Raw genomic sequence first — 16419 nt, forward strand, 5'->3', positions numbered from 1 at the left:
GCTTCCAGCTGAGATTTCCTCACAGGGTTTCAATAAAGCCTTGCGGTGACTGACTTGCTCCCAGGTCACTTCCCACGTCTGGTGTCCTCGGCTTCAGGGGGAAGGGGTGCTGGCGAATCCTCAGCATGGCCCCGGGTCGGAGTTCCTTGCCTTCGCTTAGGCCACAGACATTCCTCGCCTAATAAACAAGTGTTGATTGGCTGATAGCGTGTGACTCACAGCAGGGATGCCGGTGGGTGTGGCTCCTGCTGTCCCAGAGCGTACCTGCAACTTTTAGTGCACGGTGGCGGGGAGAGGGGGGCATTATGTTTGTTTCCATCCTTGTAGGTAGGCAGGAGCAAAGGAACTGTGGCCTCTGAGAATTTGGAAGTGGGAGAGGAACAGGGCCATGGGTGTGATTTCTTTGAGGGGAAGGGGACATAAGCACCAGCCAAGCAGGTCTTTGGGAGCAGGAGATGAGAGGTCAAAGAAAAAGTATGTGCAGGTGTGTGTGGGGAGGGCCCAAGACCCCACCTTAAATATCAAGGCCAGCTAAAGACAGAAGAAGATGTTGAGGGGGGCAGTTATGGGGCCTCTGCAGGCCTCCGGCAGTCAGCAGAGGCTCAGTTGTTGTGCAGATTGAAGTCCCCACCTTCTCCATTGAGAAGAGTTTGCAGTCCTGATTTCCTTTATAAATGCAAACGTCTCTGACCGGAGGGTAACTTCTTCTTGGCTTTCAGAGCTTCTCCTAGGTGGGCTGATGGGTAAAAATAACCAGCTCAAGATAATCCTTGTGCCCAAGAGGCATGTTTGGGGCTAATTCTGTTCCCCTTCAAGTAAAAGAACACTGTAGCCTCAAAAAGTGAACTAAATGCCCTGTTGGGAAAGGTGAGAAGGGAGGGAGAGCTGCCCTGCTCCCTACGGGGCAGGGTATGCAGGGCCTGTGGACCCAGAAACGAGATTTGGATTTGAGATCAATACCTGAGTGTATGGAATGAGTTGATTACATTGGACAAGGGCTCTTGCTGATGCCAGGGGACCATATTGGAGAGGAGGCAGGTGGCTTGGGGAGACTCAACAGAAAGTATCCAAATGAGCGACGGAAGAACCTACCAGCATGACCCTGGACTGGGTGGGGAAGGGCAGGTCACTCTGAGATCCAGCCTGAACTTAATGACGGACAGGATTCCTGGATTGTGGGATTTCACTTATCTGAATTTTTATCTTGCCAGTCGATTTCTCTTCTCCCTGGATCTCCACGAGAATATGAATGTGAACTATTCTACTGCCTGTGTGCCTCTGTTCTTTATGCCAGTGCCTAGAACATGGCTGCTAATTCGGTGCTCAGTGTGAGCTGACTGAGCCAAGGAAGGCATCTGTCCGTGTCCCAGTTCTAGATAATAAGTCAGTGCGGCTACATTCCATAAGACAGTCTTTCAGAAGGCAACACCCTTCTGTAGGGGGAGGAAAATCAGGACCAAGCCACAGGTTCTGGGACTTCTTTTAGGAATGGGAAGCTGAACCCTAACATCGGGCTAACATCAGGCCCCGGGCACAGCCCATCTGGTGCCGCCCCTCCACACACGCCTCTGTGCTCCCATAGTAATCTGCTCTCACCCCGACTCCCCCTTCGCATTTGGTACCATCCTTGAATTTTTAGGCGTCTGTTTCCCCAGCAAACCACATGCTGTGTTTGTGTATCTCTTGCACAGTCGTGTGGCTGGCACTTGCCTGGCACTTAGTGTGTGTTGGTTCAGTCATGCATCGTCCATCATCCTCAGTCATCAAGACGGCCGCGGTCAAGAACGTATGATGGATTTCTGCAATGGCGATTCTAGGTCGCCTTGTAAGGTATCGGGCTGGGAAGGAATCTCCCCATTCTGCTCATGAAGAAGCTAAGGTCTAGGAGGACTGGTTCACAAAGTCTTTGGTGCATCGGGATAGTCATCTGAGAGGTTAAAGACAAAAGTTCTGATGCATGGGTCACAAGGGCAGAGAGTTGGTTTTTGATGATACGAGATCCTGCCTGGGAGTGAGGGAGTCTGCACGTACCTTTCGGATCCCTAGGTGTTTCCGATGTTGAGCAGAGTTCAAGAATTGCTGGCCGGTTCACAGACCGACAGATCACCAGGGGATCTAAATAAAATGAGGACTCTGACGCAGCAGATCTGGGGCAAGACCTGAGTCACGTCTCTCCTTTTGTTTTTTAAGCTTATTTATTTGGAGAGAGCGAGCACGCAGGGTAGGGGCAGAGAGAGAGAAAGAGAGAGAGAGAGAGGGACACGGAGAGAATCCCAAGCAGGTACAGCACTGTCAGCACAGAGCCTGCTGTGGGGCTTGATCTCACAAACTGTGAGATCATGACCTGAGCCCAGATCAAGACTCAGATGCTTAACCAGCTGAGCCACTGGGGGGGCCTCCTGAGTTGGCATCTCCGACAAGCTCCTGGGCAGACTGAAACTGCAGACCACTCTTGCTCTACCTGGCTCTGGGTGTCCAGGAACTTCTGAACCAAATGCAGGAAGAGAGAGGGTGGCGGTGCGGGAGGGAAGGCCCGGGTGCGCTCCGGCTAAAATACCTGGTGCCAAGAGACACGCTTTGTGCCGTGAACTTGGAAAGCAAAACGGTGGTTGGCTCCAGGGCTCCCAAACCGACCGGGTCTGGTCACTCACCACTGGCCAAATCCCGAGGCAGAGAGATGAACTGTGGGGAAATAAGAAAGGGGTTTATTTCACTGAGCCTAACACCAGGAAGACAGGAGACTCACGTCTCAGAGACTGGCTCCAAAGTGCTGAAAATACTTCCAGCCTATATAAGGAAAACGTGGGCCAAAGGTCAGTGGGTACCTGCAGGTGGGCAGTGAAGGTCAAATCGATCCTGGTCTTGGAGTCAGTCACGCGGGCTCAGGGCAGTCCCTGTTGCTTGAGGAGGGCGTTTCAGTCCCCACAGGATCCTTGGCCCGCTGGGTCTGTTGCCTGAGCAAAGAGATAAGCTGGAAAGAGTTGCATCGATTAGAAAGGACAGACTGAGGTCAAAGCAGAGGTGGCTGAAATCCTCGTTGACTCTTGCCTCTCCATTTTAGCAGATTTGTCTCTGGATCACGCAGCCCCAGGCCCCTCCATGGGGATGACCATGAGCACCCTCGCTCCTCCGTCACCCACGCCAGCCTGTTACTTAGCGCTTGTGGAGCCATGATGGAAGGTCTCGGTTTTTCCGGCGCTTGACGTGGGCCCCTTGAGGTCGGGGCTGCTGTCAAACTGCCCCCCTCTGCCCAGTGTTTGCCGCCGCGTCCCCCACCTCGTAGAGGCAGAGGCTCTAGGATGTCAGGGGGCGGGGCCCTGAGTCACACATGTCAAGATTAGTAGTGAAGAGTCTGGAATAGTGGCTGAGGGCATTGCCTCTGAGAGTAGAGACCTCCCAGTGCCCCAAACTATGCCTCTTGGGCATAAGGATTATTTTAGGCTGATTGTTTGAAGAAACTACAGACGTAAGAAACACTCTGTAAACTGAGCAGAAGTTGCCATTTTGTAAGCGACATTTACATCTGCAAGGGAAATCTCCATTTGTGGGGGTGTCTCCCTCTCCGCACCAGGAACATTGGTCTGGGTGACCAGACCTCTAGCAACTTGTCATGGAGAGGGCCAAGACTTCAATCTGCATCACGACCCTATCTTTTTTTATTTCTGAGCTTCTCGTAACCTCGCATGACTGCCCTTCTCCCGCCCCCATCACCCCCTCAACATCTTGTACCTTTAGCTAGAGACACTATTTACAAAGTGGTGTCTTGGGCCCTTTTGGGGAGTTCGTCACTTTTCCTGGGTAACTCCCATATATACGGAAGGTATACATGTTATTAAATGTCTGTTTTTCTCCTGTTAATCTTTTATTACAACGGTGATGGGGTTTTGGAAAGGTGCTGGGGTCCGGAGCCTGTGGCCAAGAAAGAATTCTTGAGAGTTTGGTGCAAAAAGGTCATTTTATTAAAGTGCAGGGACAGGACCCGTGGGCAGAAAGAGCTGCCCTGGGGTTGTGAGGAGTGACTGATTATATACTCCGCAGTTGGAGGAGATCAAGTCCAGAGGAAGTTCCTAAAGGGATTTTCATATGTCAAATTTAGAAGATTAATAAGATACTGGAGGCGTAGCTATTGTCAAGCTAAGGTTGTTTTTCCTCTAGTAAGCCATTAATATTATGACAGTAGGGGGTTCCTGGAGAAACCTTTTACTCTGTATTTGCCTCAAGTATTTGTCAATGGGCTGCAGGTTATAAAGAAATTATTTTTTACCTGCCATTCTTTTTATTTTATTTTATTTTTTTGTTGTTTTAAATGTACATCCAAATTAGTTAGGCTATAGTGCAACAATGATTTCAGGAGTAGATTCCTTAGTGCCCCTTCCCCCATTTAGCCCATCCCCCCTCCCATAACCCCTCCCGTAACCCTCTGTTTGTTCTCTCCGTATTTATGAGTCTCTTCTGTTTTGTCCCCCTCCCTGTTTTTATATTCTTTTTGTTTCCCTTCCCTTATGTTCATCTGTTTTGTCTCTTAAAGTCCTCCTATGAGTGAAGTCCTATGATAGTTGTCTTTCTCTGACTAACTTCACTTAGCATAATACCCTCCAGTTCCACCCACATAGTTGCAAATGGCAAGATCTCATTCTTTTTGGTTGCCGAGTAATACTCCATTGTACGTATATACCACATCTTCTTTATGTATTCATCCATGGATGGACATTTGGGCTCTTTCCATACTTGGCGATTGTCGATAGTGCTGCTATAAACATGGGGGTGCAAGTGTCCCTTTGAAACTTCACACCTGTATCCCTTGGATAAATGCCTACTAGTGAAATTGCTGGGTCGTAGGGTAGTTCTATTTTTAGTTTTTTGAGGAACCTCCATACTGTTTTCCACAGTGGCTGCACCAGTTTGCATTCCCACCAACAATGCAAAAGAGATCCTCTCTCTCCGCATCCTCGCCAACATCTGTGGTTGCCTGAGTTGTTCACGTTAGCCATTCTGACAGGGGTGAGGTGGTATCTTGTGGTGGTTTTGATTTGTATTTCCCTGATGACGCGTGACGTTGAGCATTTTTTCATGTGTCAGTGGCCATCTGGATGTCTTCTTTGGAGAAGTGTCTATTCATGTCTTTGGCCCATTTCTTCACTGGACTATTTGTTTTGTGGGTGTTGAGTTTGATAAGTTCTTTCTAGATTTTGGATACTAACCCTTTATCTGATACATCGTTTGCAAATATCTTCTCCCGTTCTGAAGGTTGCCTTTTAGTTTAGCTGATTGTTCCCTTCGCTGTGCAGAAGCTTTTTATTTTGATAAGGTCCCAATAGTTCATTTTTGCTTTTGTTTCCCTTGCCTCCGGAGACGTGTTGAGTATTTACCTGCCATTTCCTTCTTGCCTTTGTTCCCCACATCACTATGGAGGGGACGGTGATGTTAGGGCTCCAGGAAACTGAGTCTATAGGTTTCTGGAGATTAGGCTACTGATAAGGTTGCCTTTCTCTCATAATTTACCAAGGTATTTGTAAACACATGGAGACTCATGTCCTTCATGACTGTGATCTGTATCATGTAACCATTTGTTTTCTTTCCTTTCCTTTATTCTTGGACAGCTGGAAGTGTCCGAGGAATATCACACATATCCCACCTAGGGTCGGGGGAGAGGGGATTGTTAGCGTTTGCTCTGCCCTCAGATTGCCTTATGCTCTCTCATCAATGGGGTCTGACCCACGAACCTAGAAAAGTAACAGGAAAATTATTTTTCTGTCCCTATAAGGCCAGTGCTGGCTTTCCTACTTAACTGCTTTAGCCTCGGCTTCGTCCTCTCTAAAATGGGGGTAATAACATTGTAACTGCTAATGGTACATATAAAATAGATAAGTCATGTCAGTTGCTTAGTATAGTGCCCACACACAGGAAGTAGCCAATAAAGTTACTGAAAATCACCATGTAAAACAAGAGATGCATGGAATCATTAATGTTTTCTGTGTGTTTGGTTTTTAGTCAGGTCTAATAAGGACCCGAAAAAATGAATTCCTCATCTCCCCGTTACCTCAGCTGCTGGCCCAGGAACATAACTACAGTGCACCTGCAGGGCATCATCCTCACGTACTGTACAAAAGGACGGCTGAGGAGAAGGTCCAGCGTTGCCATGGCTACCTAGGCTCCAGCGGGCATCATCCTGGTCACCCCCCGAATCACATGCCCCACACATCTCGGAGTCAAGAAAGAGAGCATCACCACCCAAGGTTGCAAAAGCAGCATTTTTGTGGGCGACGCAAGAAATGTATGTAAGGAAACTTTTTCTTACTCTGTTCTTATGTGGGCCCTCCATAGTCTTTCTTGAGTGCCACTGGGTATGTTGATTTTGCAGGTTAAAATGGGGCTACCCTAAGCATCCCCTGAAATTAGTCTTAGAGGTGGACCAGTATTCATCTGTGTCAGGCAAAAGCTGGGTGATCAGTTCTTAATTCTTCTAGATTAAACTAGGAAAGATTTTTGTTTTTTTAAGTTGAGTTTGAGAGAGAGAGAGTATAAGTGAGGGAGGGACAGACGGGGAACAGAGAGAGAGAATCCCAAGCAGGTTCTGCACTGCCAGTGAGGAGCCTGATGCAGGGCTTGAACCCATGAGCCGTGAGACCATGACCTGAGCCGAAATCAAGAGTTGGACGTTCAGTTGACTCAGCCACCCAGGTGCCCCACTAGGAAAGATCTTGATAAGTTTTTGTTTGTTTTTGTTTAGCATCTCCTACTTTTTAGTTATGGGTTCCCATATCATCTTAGTTTCTATGCTCATGAGAAAAGTAGCCAGTCTTCCAGTGATGGTGTAGTTGGGTGTTTGTTCTTTTTGAGCTCTTGAAACATAGCTTCACGAGATATGAGAACATTGGCACCTCAGTAGGTGTGACAGTGAGATACAGCGACCCTTGGGCATGGTTTGTGACCTGGGCACAACCTTTTGCCTTTTGTAGACAAGCGGTGTCTAATAGAAATACAATGTCAGCCCCAAAAGTAGTTTTAAATGTCCTAATGCCATGTTTTAAAAAAAAAAATTGAAGATTGGTGGATGAATTTTAATAATGTATCTTATTTAACGCGATATATTACAAATATCTCAACGTGTAATCAATATCAAGTTATTATCTGGTAATTTACATGATGTTTTGGAAATCTAGTATTTAACCCTTAGAGCACAGTTTCAATCTAGACAATAAGTTTTCCTCAGACATACCTAATCTGTATTTGGATTTCATAACATTTAAGGTTGGAAAAGTAGAGTTATATATTCAAGTTGTTCCAAACATACTTGTTTCTCCAGAACTGAATCAAGTGTTGCTTTCTTAATTTAAATTGAAATTTATTCAAATTCAAATTAAAAATTCAGTTTCACCAGTGGCGTCACACACATTTCCAAGGCTCAGTAGCCACGAGTAGCAGAGGAGTACTGAGTTGGATAGAGAAGTTGGATAGAAGTTGGATGGTTCCACCCAAGGAGAAGAGGAACTAGTAACCCTGAGCTATTGATGGGGAGCAACAGTGAAATATCATGTCTCTACCATTTTAGTTGGTCTTTGGGGTTTGGGGTATTAACAGAAATATCCTTTTTAGGGCACACCTATTTGGCATGGATTTGAAATAATAGTGGTATTCCTAATAGTGGTGATATTCGTAGTGACACTGATACGTGTTTGATAGATATCAAAGCTAATTTTGAGAGCAGGCTTAGGACTGGTATTATGGATAGTATGTTCTTTTCATTGATGAGGAAACGGAGACTCAGGGTCACTTATCAAAGTGCCTGACCTGAGGTTTTATATCTAATTCTAAATAATTTGATCTTTTCATTCCGTGGAGAGCTGTTATGACCATTATAATGACGGTACCACTTGTTAAAGTATGAAAGTAACTCCATATTAGTATTACATTTTTAAATGTCCTGTTCCCTCCCAGCAACCCTTGGACTTGTCACTCTCCATTAACTAAAGGGATCATGTCTGCCCCACATCCTGAGACTTCCAGGTCTCTTCTCAAAGGCCATGGCCACCATAAAGGTGGTACCTGCACTCTACCTCTTACAAACTAGTTGATATCATTTTAAATTTCACCTCTGACTATGCTGTTTCCCCAATAAGTAACTCAATATTAGGTCAAGGAGTCCTTATTGACCCCTTAAAGTTTGTATTGATGAGACAGGGGTATTAGACGCGGATAATGTCCTATTGGACATATATTTCTAAATTTTATTTAGAAAGTATATGAGGTGTTAGGAATTCAGATGCAAAGGATAATGTCTACTTCTGCAGTGTTTTGTTAGTAAAATAAAATGAGCATTATCTGTTTTTAAAGACTCTTGATAAAATTGATTTTTCTTGATCTGTACCAACTAGATTTGTAGATTGTTTGGTTGTGTATTTTTTTTTTAACTCATTGAGTATTTTTGACTTATTGAATCCATCCATCCACCAACTTCTACTGAATGAACCTTTCTTCGCAAACTAAGGGCAAAGCCCCGGGACAAGCACCAAAGACATTATTTAGCAGATCAGTCAAGTGTTGGTTACCTAGACTCTCTCCTCCCCTTGTTGAGATTTCTGTCTATCTCATGCAGATGTTCTCTACTGATAATCCCTTCCAAATGCTCTTCTGTTCATTGTAGATGCCCCTAAGCCTCCCACGGAGGACACCTATCTCAGGTTTGATGAATACGGGAGTACAGGGCGACCCAGAAGATCAGCTGGAAAGTCACAAAAGGGCCTAAATGTGGAAACCCTTGTAGTAGCAGACAAGAAAATGGTGGAAAAACATGGCAAGGCAAATGTCACCACGTACATTCTCACAGTCATGAACATGGTAAGGGAGTTTGTCCGGACTCCAGCCATCCTGGTTCTCCAAATCAGGCTAAAAATCATAGAATGTCCTTGTGTGATTGAATAGCAGATATAGCTACATTATTATATTGAAAAAAAAATGAGTTTTGAGGAAATTGGCTTCATGTGTATATATATTTGGTAAAACTGAAGCCTGTATACTTACGAACATGTCTGATTGATACAGAGTTTGGGAAATTTTCAGATTTTGTTTATTTTTGTTTGATTTCAATTGTTCCAACAGGTTTCTAGCCTATTTAAAGATGGGACCATTGGGAGTGATATCAACATTGTTGTGGTGAGCCTCATTCTTCTGGAACAAGAACCTGTACGTGCCAAACTTCACTTATTTCTTAATTCATTCTGCCATTCAGAATATACTTATTGAATACCTACTATGTGCTGATCCAAGAACTAGTCACTAGAAATTCAAGCTGGAAAATATGCTGACCCTGCCCTCAAAGAAAGTACAATCAAACAGGGTTGTGTACTTAACTAGAACATCACCAAATAATTACTTATCTGTAAATATATATGGTGTCTATGTATGTATACAATGACACATACGTATGATTGAATATGCTTGTGTAATATCAACATTAAATTATATATAAAAATACAAATATTATGTAGGCTTCACAGGGAAGGTGCATTTGATAATAGCTTTAAGGGTTAGTTGGATTTTGGATCTTGGACATGCTAGGTAATTGCAGGTTGAGGTCAAAGCATATTTTGAAAATACACTGAGAGGGGCGCTTGGGTGGCTCAGTCGGTTAAACGTCCGACTTCAGCTCAGGTTACGATCTCGCGGTCCGTGAGTTCGAGCTTCGTGTCGGGCTCTGGGCTGACGGCTCAGAGCCTGGAGCCTGCTTCCGATTCTGTGTCTCCCTCTCTGTCTGCTCCTCCCCCGTTCATGCTCTCTCTCTGTCTCAAAAATAAATAAAACGTTAAAAAAAAATTGAAAAAAAAAAAAAAGAAAAATACACTGAGAATAAGTCACCAGAAAATTCTTGCAGTAAACCTACTGTCTCCCCAGCACCATCTCCAGAGAATAAATAAGGAATATTTAGCTGCCCTTGAATTGATTACCTTGAGGTGCAGGACACAGGTATGGGGTAAATTATAAAACCAGACCATATAATAACGTGTTAATTGCATGGCTCCCACTGCTTTGTAGTGTTTCTATGCTGAAACTGTATTTTTCTGAGATGGGGATTACCACTCAAACCATTTTTTAAGTCCCCTGTGGCTTCTCCTCTTCATCTGTAACCCCAGTAATTAATGTACAAAGCAAGGAGTCGGAGACAAACGAAAATTAATCTAATGGTCCAGGTGTGTAGAGCTGCAGAGGTTAACAACCTGTCACATTGCTCTTGGAATTTTAGAAAGGTAGAAAGGAGGGTGTGTGTTGTTGAGAGACACTCGTGTCTTTAACCTACCACTTATACTTCGCCCAAGGACATTGAAGCCAGAGGCATCCTAATTCACAGATAATTAAAGACCTAGTCTAAAAACCCTCCACTTGACCCAAGTCAGTAGTTGTAAGGACAGATTTTGGTAAATAATTATGTTAAGACAGATTCTGTCTTACCCCCTCAGAATCTTATAACTATTTGTTTCTACATCCGTTCACTGAGCTTTCATTTTATTGACTGATGGATGGATTGATTTTAATCTATGATGTGTCAAGCCCTTTGCTGGAAATGGTGACGTAGGCGTGAATAAGCTGTGGTCACTACCTTCCTCATGCTCTATTGAAGAGAGCGTTGAACTTTATCACCATTAACTTATAATTAGATTATAAGTTATAATCTAACTTATATAAAATATATATAATAATCTAACTATATATATAAAATATATATATAATCTAACTGTTATAAAAAGCTATAACAGTTGTGTAAAGGTGATATTAGCATGAAATGAACCTAGAGATTCCTAACTGATGCCAGGTTATTTGATTTTTTTGTAGATAGAGAATTGGTCATAAAGTATACTACTAAAACTCTGTAGCGGCTTGAAATGTTGTGAGCATTTACCTGAATAGCTTTAGGGTTGTTTTTTTTTTTTTTTAACTTGTCTCCAACCTTGGCTCAAGTATTTTCCTTTACTGACCTTTCTCCCCAGAAGCATGATGTTTCTGTGTTTGCCCGTACAAATGGAATGATTCAACGTTCTTGCCTCTGAGACACATTCATGCTCTGATTTGTGTGGGTTTCCCATAGGGAGGATTATTGATCAACCATCATGCAGACCAGTCTCTGAATAGTTTCTGTCAATGGCAGTCCGCCCTCACTGGAAAGAATGGCAAGAGGCATGACCATGCCATCCTCCTCACGGGATTTGACATTTGTTCCTGGAAGAATGAACCATGTGACACTCTAGGTATGGTATGAATGGATGCTTCACTCACACCTGCGAAAACAGTAAGGAAACTTTCTACTGGCTGGGTAGCCCTTAGGACCCTTAATAAGGAGACTTAATATTTAAATGGCGGACTATGTTCACTGTACCATCTGGTGAATGTTGTTCTATTCAACCGAAGTCAGTGTAGAATGGTGTGCTCGTTTCCTTTATTTGTTTTGTATTTTTCTTTATTAACTCTATTGATGACCATTGAGATAAATGGTTTAACTAGCCTAGTTGTGGTTTATTCTCTAAGCATCGTGACTGCAGAACTGGATAGCTGAAGAGAATTTGACTGTTCTTCATGGTACATAGCTCTGCCCCTAGTTAGCAGTCCATCCTTTAGAAAGTTACACATCCTTTAGAAAGGAACGCATCTTTTCTATATTTGCACTAGACACTGAGTAAGGACTCTATACTGCATTTTCTAGTATGTTCCATTGCATACAGTAGGGACTCCCCAGTTATTTTTGATGGATCAATGATCATCTAGATCATTGTGATGGTGGTGATGGTGATGATAGGCTGGGTTTCTCGCATCATCTCACGGACCTCATAGCAGCAAGGTGGGTGCAGTTGACCCACAAGTGTGCACGTGACACTAACTGGGTACATAGCCTATACTGGGTACATAGCCATGAGCCTGTTCTACTGCTTATGAGGACCCAGAACTGGGAAGAAAGACATTTAACACCACAGTGTGGTTCCAGATAGAATCAAGCACTGGCTGGAATGAGTTTTTAGCTGTTGTTGGCAGGAAGTCGTTTTTGAAAACAGAAGCATTTTTCACATTATAGAGAACAGGAGAATAATGCACTTAATCCGTTGACGTTGTTCAGGCCTTTTTGTGCTACCTGCTTCAGAGAAAGACCAGGACGTATGTTGTCCTAGAAAATATACCTTGAGCTTTGATGCTAATGCCACTGTTAAGTGGATGTTTTGTATTGGGCTAGCTATGATTTTAGTGGTTGCTCTGACCCAAATAACAAACTTAGATAAGGCATGTAAATGTTCAGTAGCTTACTATTCTATATATGAAACAGAAATGATAATATTCATACCTCACAGGGTTATGAGGAGGATCGGTTGATGACAATATCTTTTAAAAGGAAGGAAAATGCTGAATACTGAATTTATTTATCTGGGCAGGACAGAGAGCCATATGCCTCTAGTTCGTTTCCTGCAAAAAAATTTAAGTACATTAATCACTTAAACTAAAATTAATTACATTAATCAATTAAACTAAAACTGTGTAGAACACTTTGAAGCCATAAGACATCGGGTGTCTGTATATGGTCCCTTTGGACTAACATTTGAAAATGGTCTCTCTTTAGGGTTTGCCCCCATCAGTGGAATGTGCAGTAAGTACCGAAGTTGTACCATCAATGAGGACACAGGGCTTGGCCTGGCCTTCACCATTGCTCATGAGTCAGGGCACAAGTAAGTGACCCCTTGATTCACCACTTTATATGAGGACTGGTTGGGCAAGTCATTGGCATTCCGCTAGAATGGTAGAATAGGTAGGATAAATCCAGGGTACAGCTTAGGCTAGTACTGGACCACGGGCGCCCGGCTGGATCAGTCAGTTAAAGGTCTGATTTTAGCTCAGGTCGTGATCTTGCGGTTCGTGGCTTTGAGCCCCACATCAGGCTCTGTGCTGACAGCTCAGAGCCTGGAGCCTGCTTCGGATTTTGTGTCTTTCTCTTTGTCCCTCCCCTGCTTGAGCTCTCTGTCTCTCTCTCTCTCAAAAATAAACAAACATTAAAAAAATACAAGAATACAAAAAGAATTGTACCGGGCCGTAAGGGGAACTCAATAAAGGCCAGTCATTGTTGACGTGGCTCTTTTCAAACAACATTTCGTGGCTGCACAGAATTACATTGTGTGCATAAATGGACTAGTCCTCTAACGGCTCCTCTGGTCTTTTAGGAATTTCTTCCATGTTTTGCTGCAGTGAAGATACCTTTAGTTCATTACGCCAAGGAAATAATCATGGAGATACATACATTTCCAGACCGTAACAGCATGTTAATTGTTCAAAGACTTGTGATGCCCACACCGGATATTCTTGTAGTCGGTGTCACTGCATGTACTTAATATTCTTTTCGTTGGTGTTAGTAAATCTTTCTTTTGTGAGACTAGAGTTCGAAATGAGCAATGAGAAACCTAAGAGTCGTGAGCTGAATTTACAAGGCATCTGGTGCCAGTGCAGTTCTACAGAGAATTTTCAAACGTTGCTTGAACAGTAGCATCCACATTGGAATAAGCACACTGCTTTACAAGATGACTATTTCAAAGGGCATGCTCTTTGGAGTTTGAGTTTAGGAGTGTTTGCGTGTGTGTCTCATATTCACCATTTATATTGAATGCTCATTTTCAGAGCATTGATTAATTTCTGACTTAAAAATAAAAGCAGGGGCACCTAGGTAGCTTAGTTGGGTAAGCGTCTGATTTTGGCTCAGGTCGTGATCTCTCGGTCTGTGAGTTACAGCCCCGTGTCAGGCTCTGTACTGATAGCCCAGAGCCTGGAGCCTGCTTGGAATTCTGGTTCTCCTTCTCTCTCTTCCCCTTCTCCACTTGTGCTCGGTCTCTCTCTCAAAATAATAAATAATAAAAAAATTTTTTTTAAATATTTATTTTTGAGACAGAGAGCATGAACGAGGGAGGGTCAGAGAGAGGGAGATACAGAATCTGAAGCAGGCTCCAGGCTCCGAACTGTCAGCACAGAGCCCGATGCGGGGCTCGAACTTATGGACTGTGAGATCAGGACCTGAGCCGAAGCTGATGCTCAACCGACTGAGCCACCCAGGTGCCCCCCCCGCCAAAATCTTTTTTAATTAAAGCAAAAATTACCTACTTCACGGCTATACTTTATATTCAAATATTTTGGTGCTAGTGTCTCCTATGAGCATATTATCTTGAAAATTTGAATCCTGACCGTTACCATTACCCAATGGCTTCCCAACATTTTATGTATGTGTGCAACCACGTTCTTCGCAAGATATGAATGAACCCATTTTACTGTGAACAGAGGTGCAAAAATGCCCGGTAGGCGCAAGGCCCCTTTGTACAGAGCAGGAAATAAATAGGAATGTCAAACATAGGTCTGAATTTGTTTCTGCTCCTATCTCCTCCTGACCCTGAACTTCCTTACCACAGTTTCACAATTGGTGGCAAGAAAACAATTTGGTGTTGGAAATAAAAGAATTGGATTCTCCCATCATTTTAGTTTAGCTTCGACATCTTGACCAAAAGTTTCTCGTCCTTACACGAAAGCAGACATACCGTTCTTTGGTTTTGTGGCCAAGGCACAATAGAACAAAGCCCTTAGCATTCTTTAGACTTTGCTACGTGAACTTTACAGCACTGCAGTTAACATTGGTTTGAACCGCGTACAGGTCTACTTCGATGTGGACTCTTGTCAATAAATACAGTACAGTACTGTAAATATATTTTCCTTATGACTTTTTTTAGTAACATTTTCTTTTCTCTTACTTGATTGTAAGACTACAGTATATAATACTTCTACTATACAAAACATGCGTTAATTGGCCTTAAGTTATTGATAAGGCTTCCAGTCAGCGGTACGCTCTTAGTAGGTAAGTTTGGGGGCAGGTGGAAGTTACACTGGAATTTTCAGTTGAGGTGGGGAGGGTCAGTGCCCTTAACCCCTCTGTTGTTCAAAGGTCAGTGATACATAGTAACTCATTTTGGTTTTTTCTTGCAGAAGAAAGATAATTCTTTCTCTCACTTGGGTTCATGGGATGTCAATGCGTCTTCTTTTGATTATAATTTGGAAAATGGGTCACAGAAAGCTTTCTGTTTTTGTTTCCTCCATTTGTTTCAGCTTCGGCATGATTCACGATGGGGAAGGCAATCCCTGTAGGAAGGCTGAAGGCAATATCATGTCTCCCACACTGACAGGAAACAATGGGGTGTTTTCCTGGTCTTCGTGCAGCCGGCAGTATCTCAAGAAATTCCTTAGGTAAGACAAAGTAAAGCCAGGGGTCTTCCCCAGGTTGGAGTGGTGACAGAAAACAGCGCTCAACAGATGTTTAAAATAAATACTCTGGGGATGATGATGATGGTGGTCGTGGTGGTGGTGATATGGTCATCATTATTGCTGTTGAAAAAATACATTGAAGGTCTAATTCTGTGCTAAGTGCTCTGCACATGTTGCCTTATTCAGTCCTCATAGCAATCCTGCTAGGATCCTCATTCTCCAGTTAAGGAAATGGAGTCCTAGAGAGGCTAATTGTGTTGTTTAACATCCTATAGCTGGTGAGGTGTGGACGTAAAACACACACCGAGGTCTGCTCTGATTCTAAGATCTATGCTTATAACTATCTCCCCTTTATGACCTCCAGAGGTTGCTAGATACACATTTTACTGTGACTAATTATTTTAATGTGATCAGTTTGATCATAATAGTATTACACGTGTTAAAGCGGTGTGCATGTTTTACAATGAGTGGAATATTGGCTTGCTTAGCTATTTTGCTTGAAATGGCCATGAGCTAGCTGTATGTCCAAAAGCCATCCAGAGGAGGCAATAGTCATATAAAATCTCTTGGATAATTCAAAACTCCTACATGGCATTAGTAAAATGGGAGTTAGGAAGGTATCACTATGTGATTCATATTACATGACCCAAAGGTGGAACTCTTTGAAGTTTCCTTTAATTTTGTTCAGCAATAATATATATATTATTTGATATATATATATATTTGACCTTTGTAATTAGGATAGCCTTCTAGTTGTTGTTACATATCTCATCATGCTATGTTGACTCACAAGAACACTCAGGTTCTAATCCCATTTCCCTTTGACCAAATGTTAGGGAAACGAACAAGGTTTCTTTGGGAATTGATAATACTGATACTCTTCTTTTAAACCTATACTATTACACACTATTTGCAAGTGTTTATGGAATTTGTGATACACAACAGGCAAAGCTGATTAAATGTAAAGATGTCTAGCCAAACGACGTCCTAAAGAACAGGAAAAATTTGACAAGCCTTTTGCCAATGATAAGTTTTATCAAATGGAAGATTTTCTTATTAGTTTTAAGTTTATAATTTGGGGCTTCAAATTATCTTTTCTCTCATGGGAGAGTGGAATCAATGAATATTAATCAAGGCCAACTTAATACAGATTGA

At 42.9% G+C, this 16419-nt stretch overlaps 1 protein-coding gene across 1 annotated transcript in view; it reads left to right on the forward strand.

The window, feature by feature from the left end:
- The window catches only part of ADAMTS18 (ADAM metallopeptidase with thrombospondin type 1 motif 18), a 139600-nt gene that overhangs the window by 57889 nt on the left and 65292 nt on the right, over positions 1-16419 (forward strand). The window contains exons 4-9 of the mRNA XM_030299518.1: positions 5992-6274; positions 8645-8838; positions 9100-9183; positions 11081-11240; positions 12596-12701; positions 15109-15246. Coding sequence (XP_030155378.1) covers positions 5992-6274; positions 8645-8838; positions 9100-9183; positions 11081-11240; positions 12596-12701; positions 15109-15246 — 965 coding nt within the window. The remainder of the gene's footprint in view (positions 1-5991; positions 6275-8644; positions 8839-9099; positions 9184-11080; positions 11241-12595; positions 12702-15108; positions 15247-16419) is intronic.

Source organism: Lynx canadensis, chromosome E2 (genome assembly GCF_007474595.2).
Source record: "Lynx canadensis isolate LIC74 chromosome E2, mLynCan4.pri.v2, whole genome shotgun sequence".
In the NCBI taxonomy this organism is placed as follows: domain Eukaryota; kingdom Metazoa; phylum Chordata; class Mammalia; order Carnivora; family Felidae; genus Lynx; species Lynx canadensis.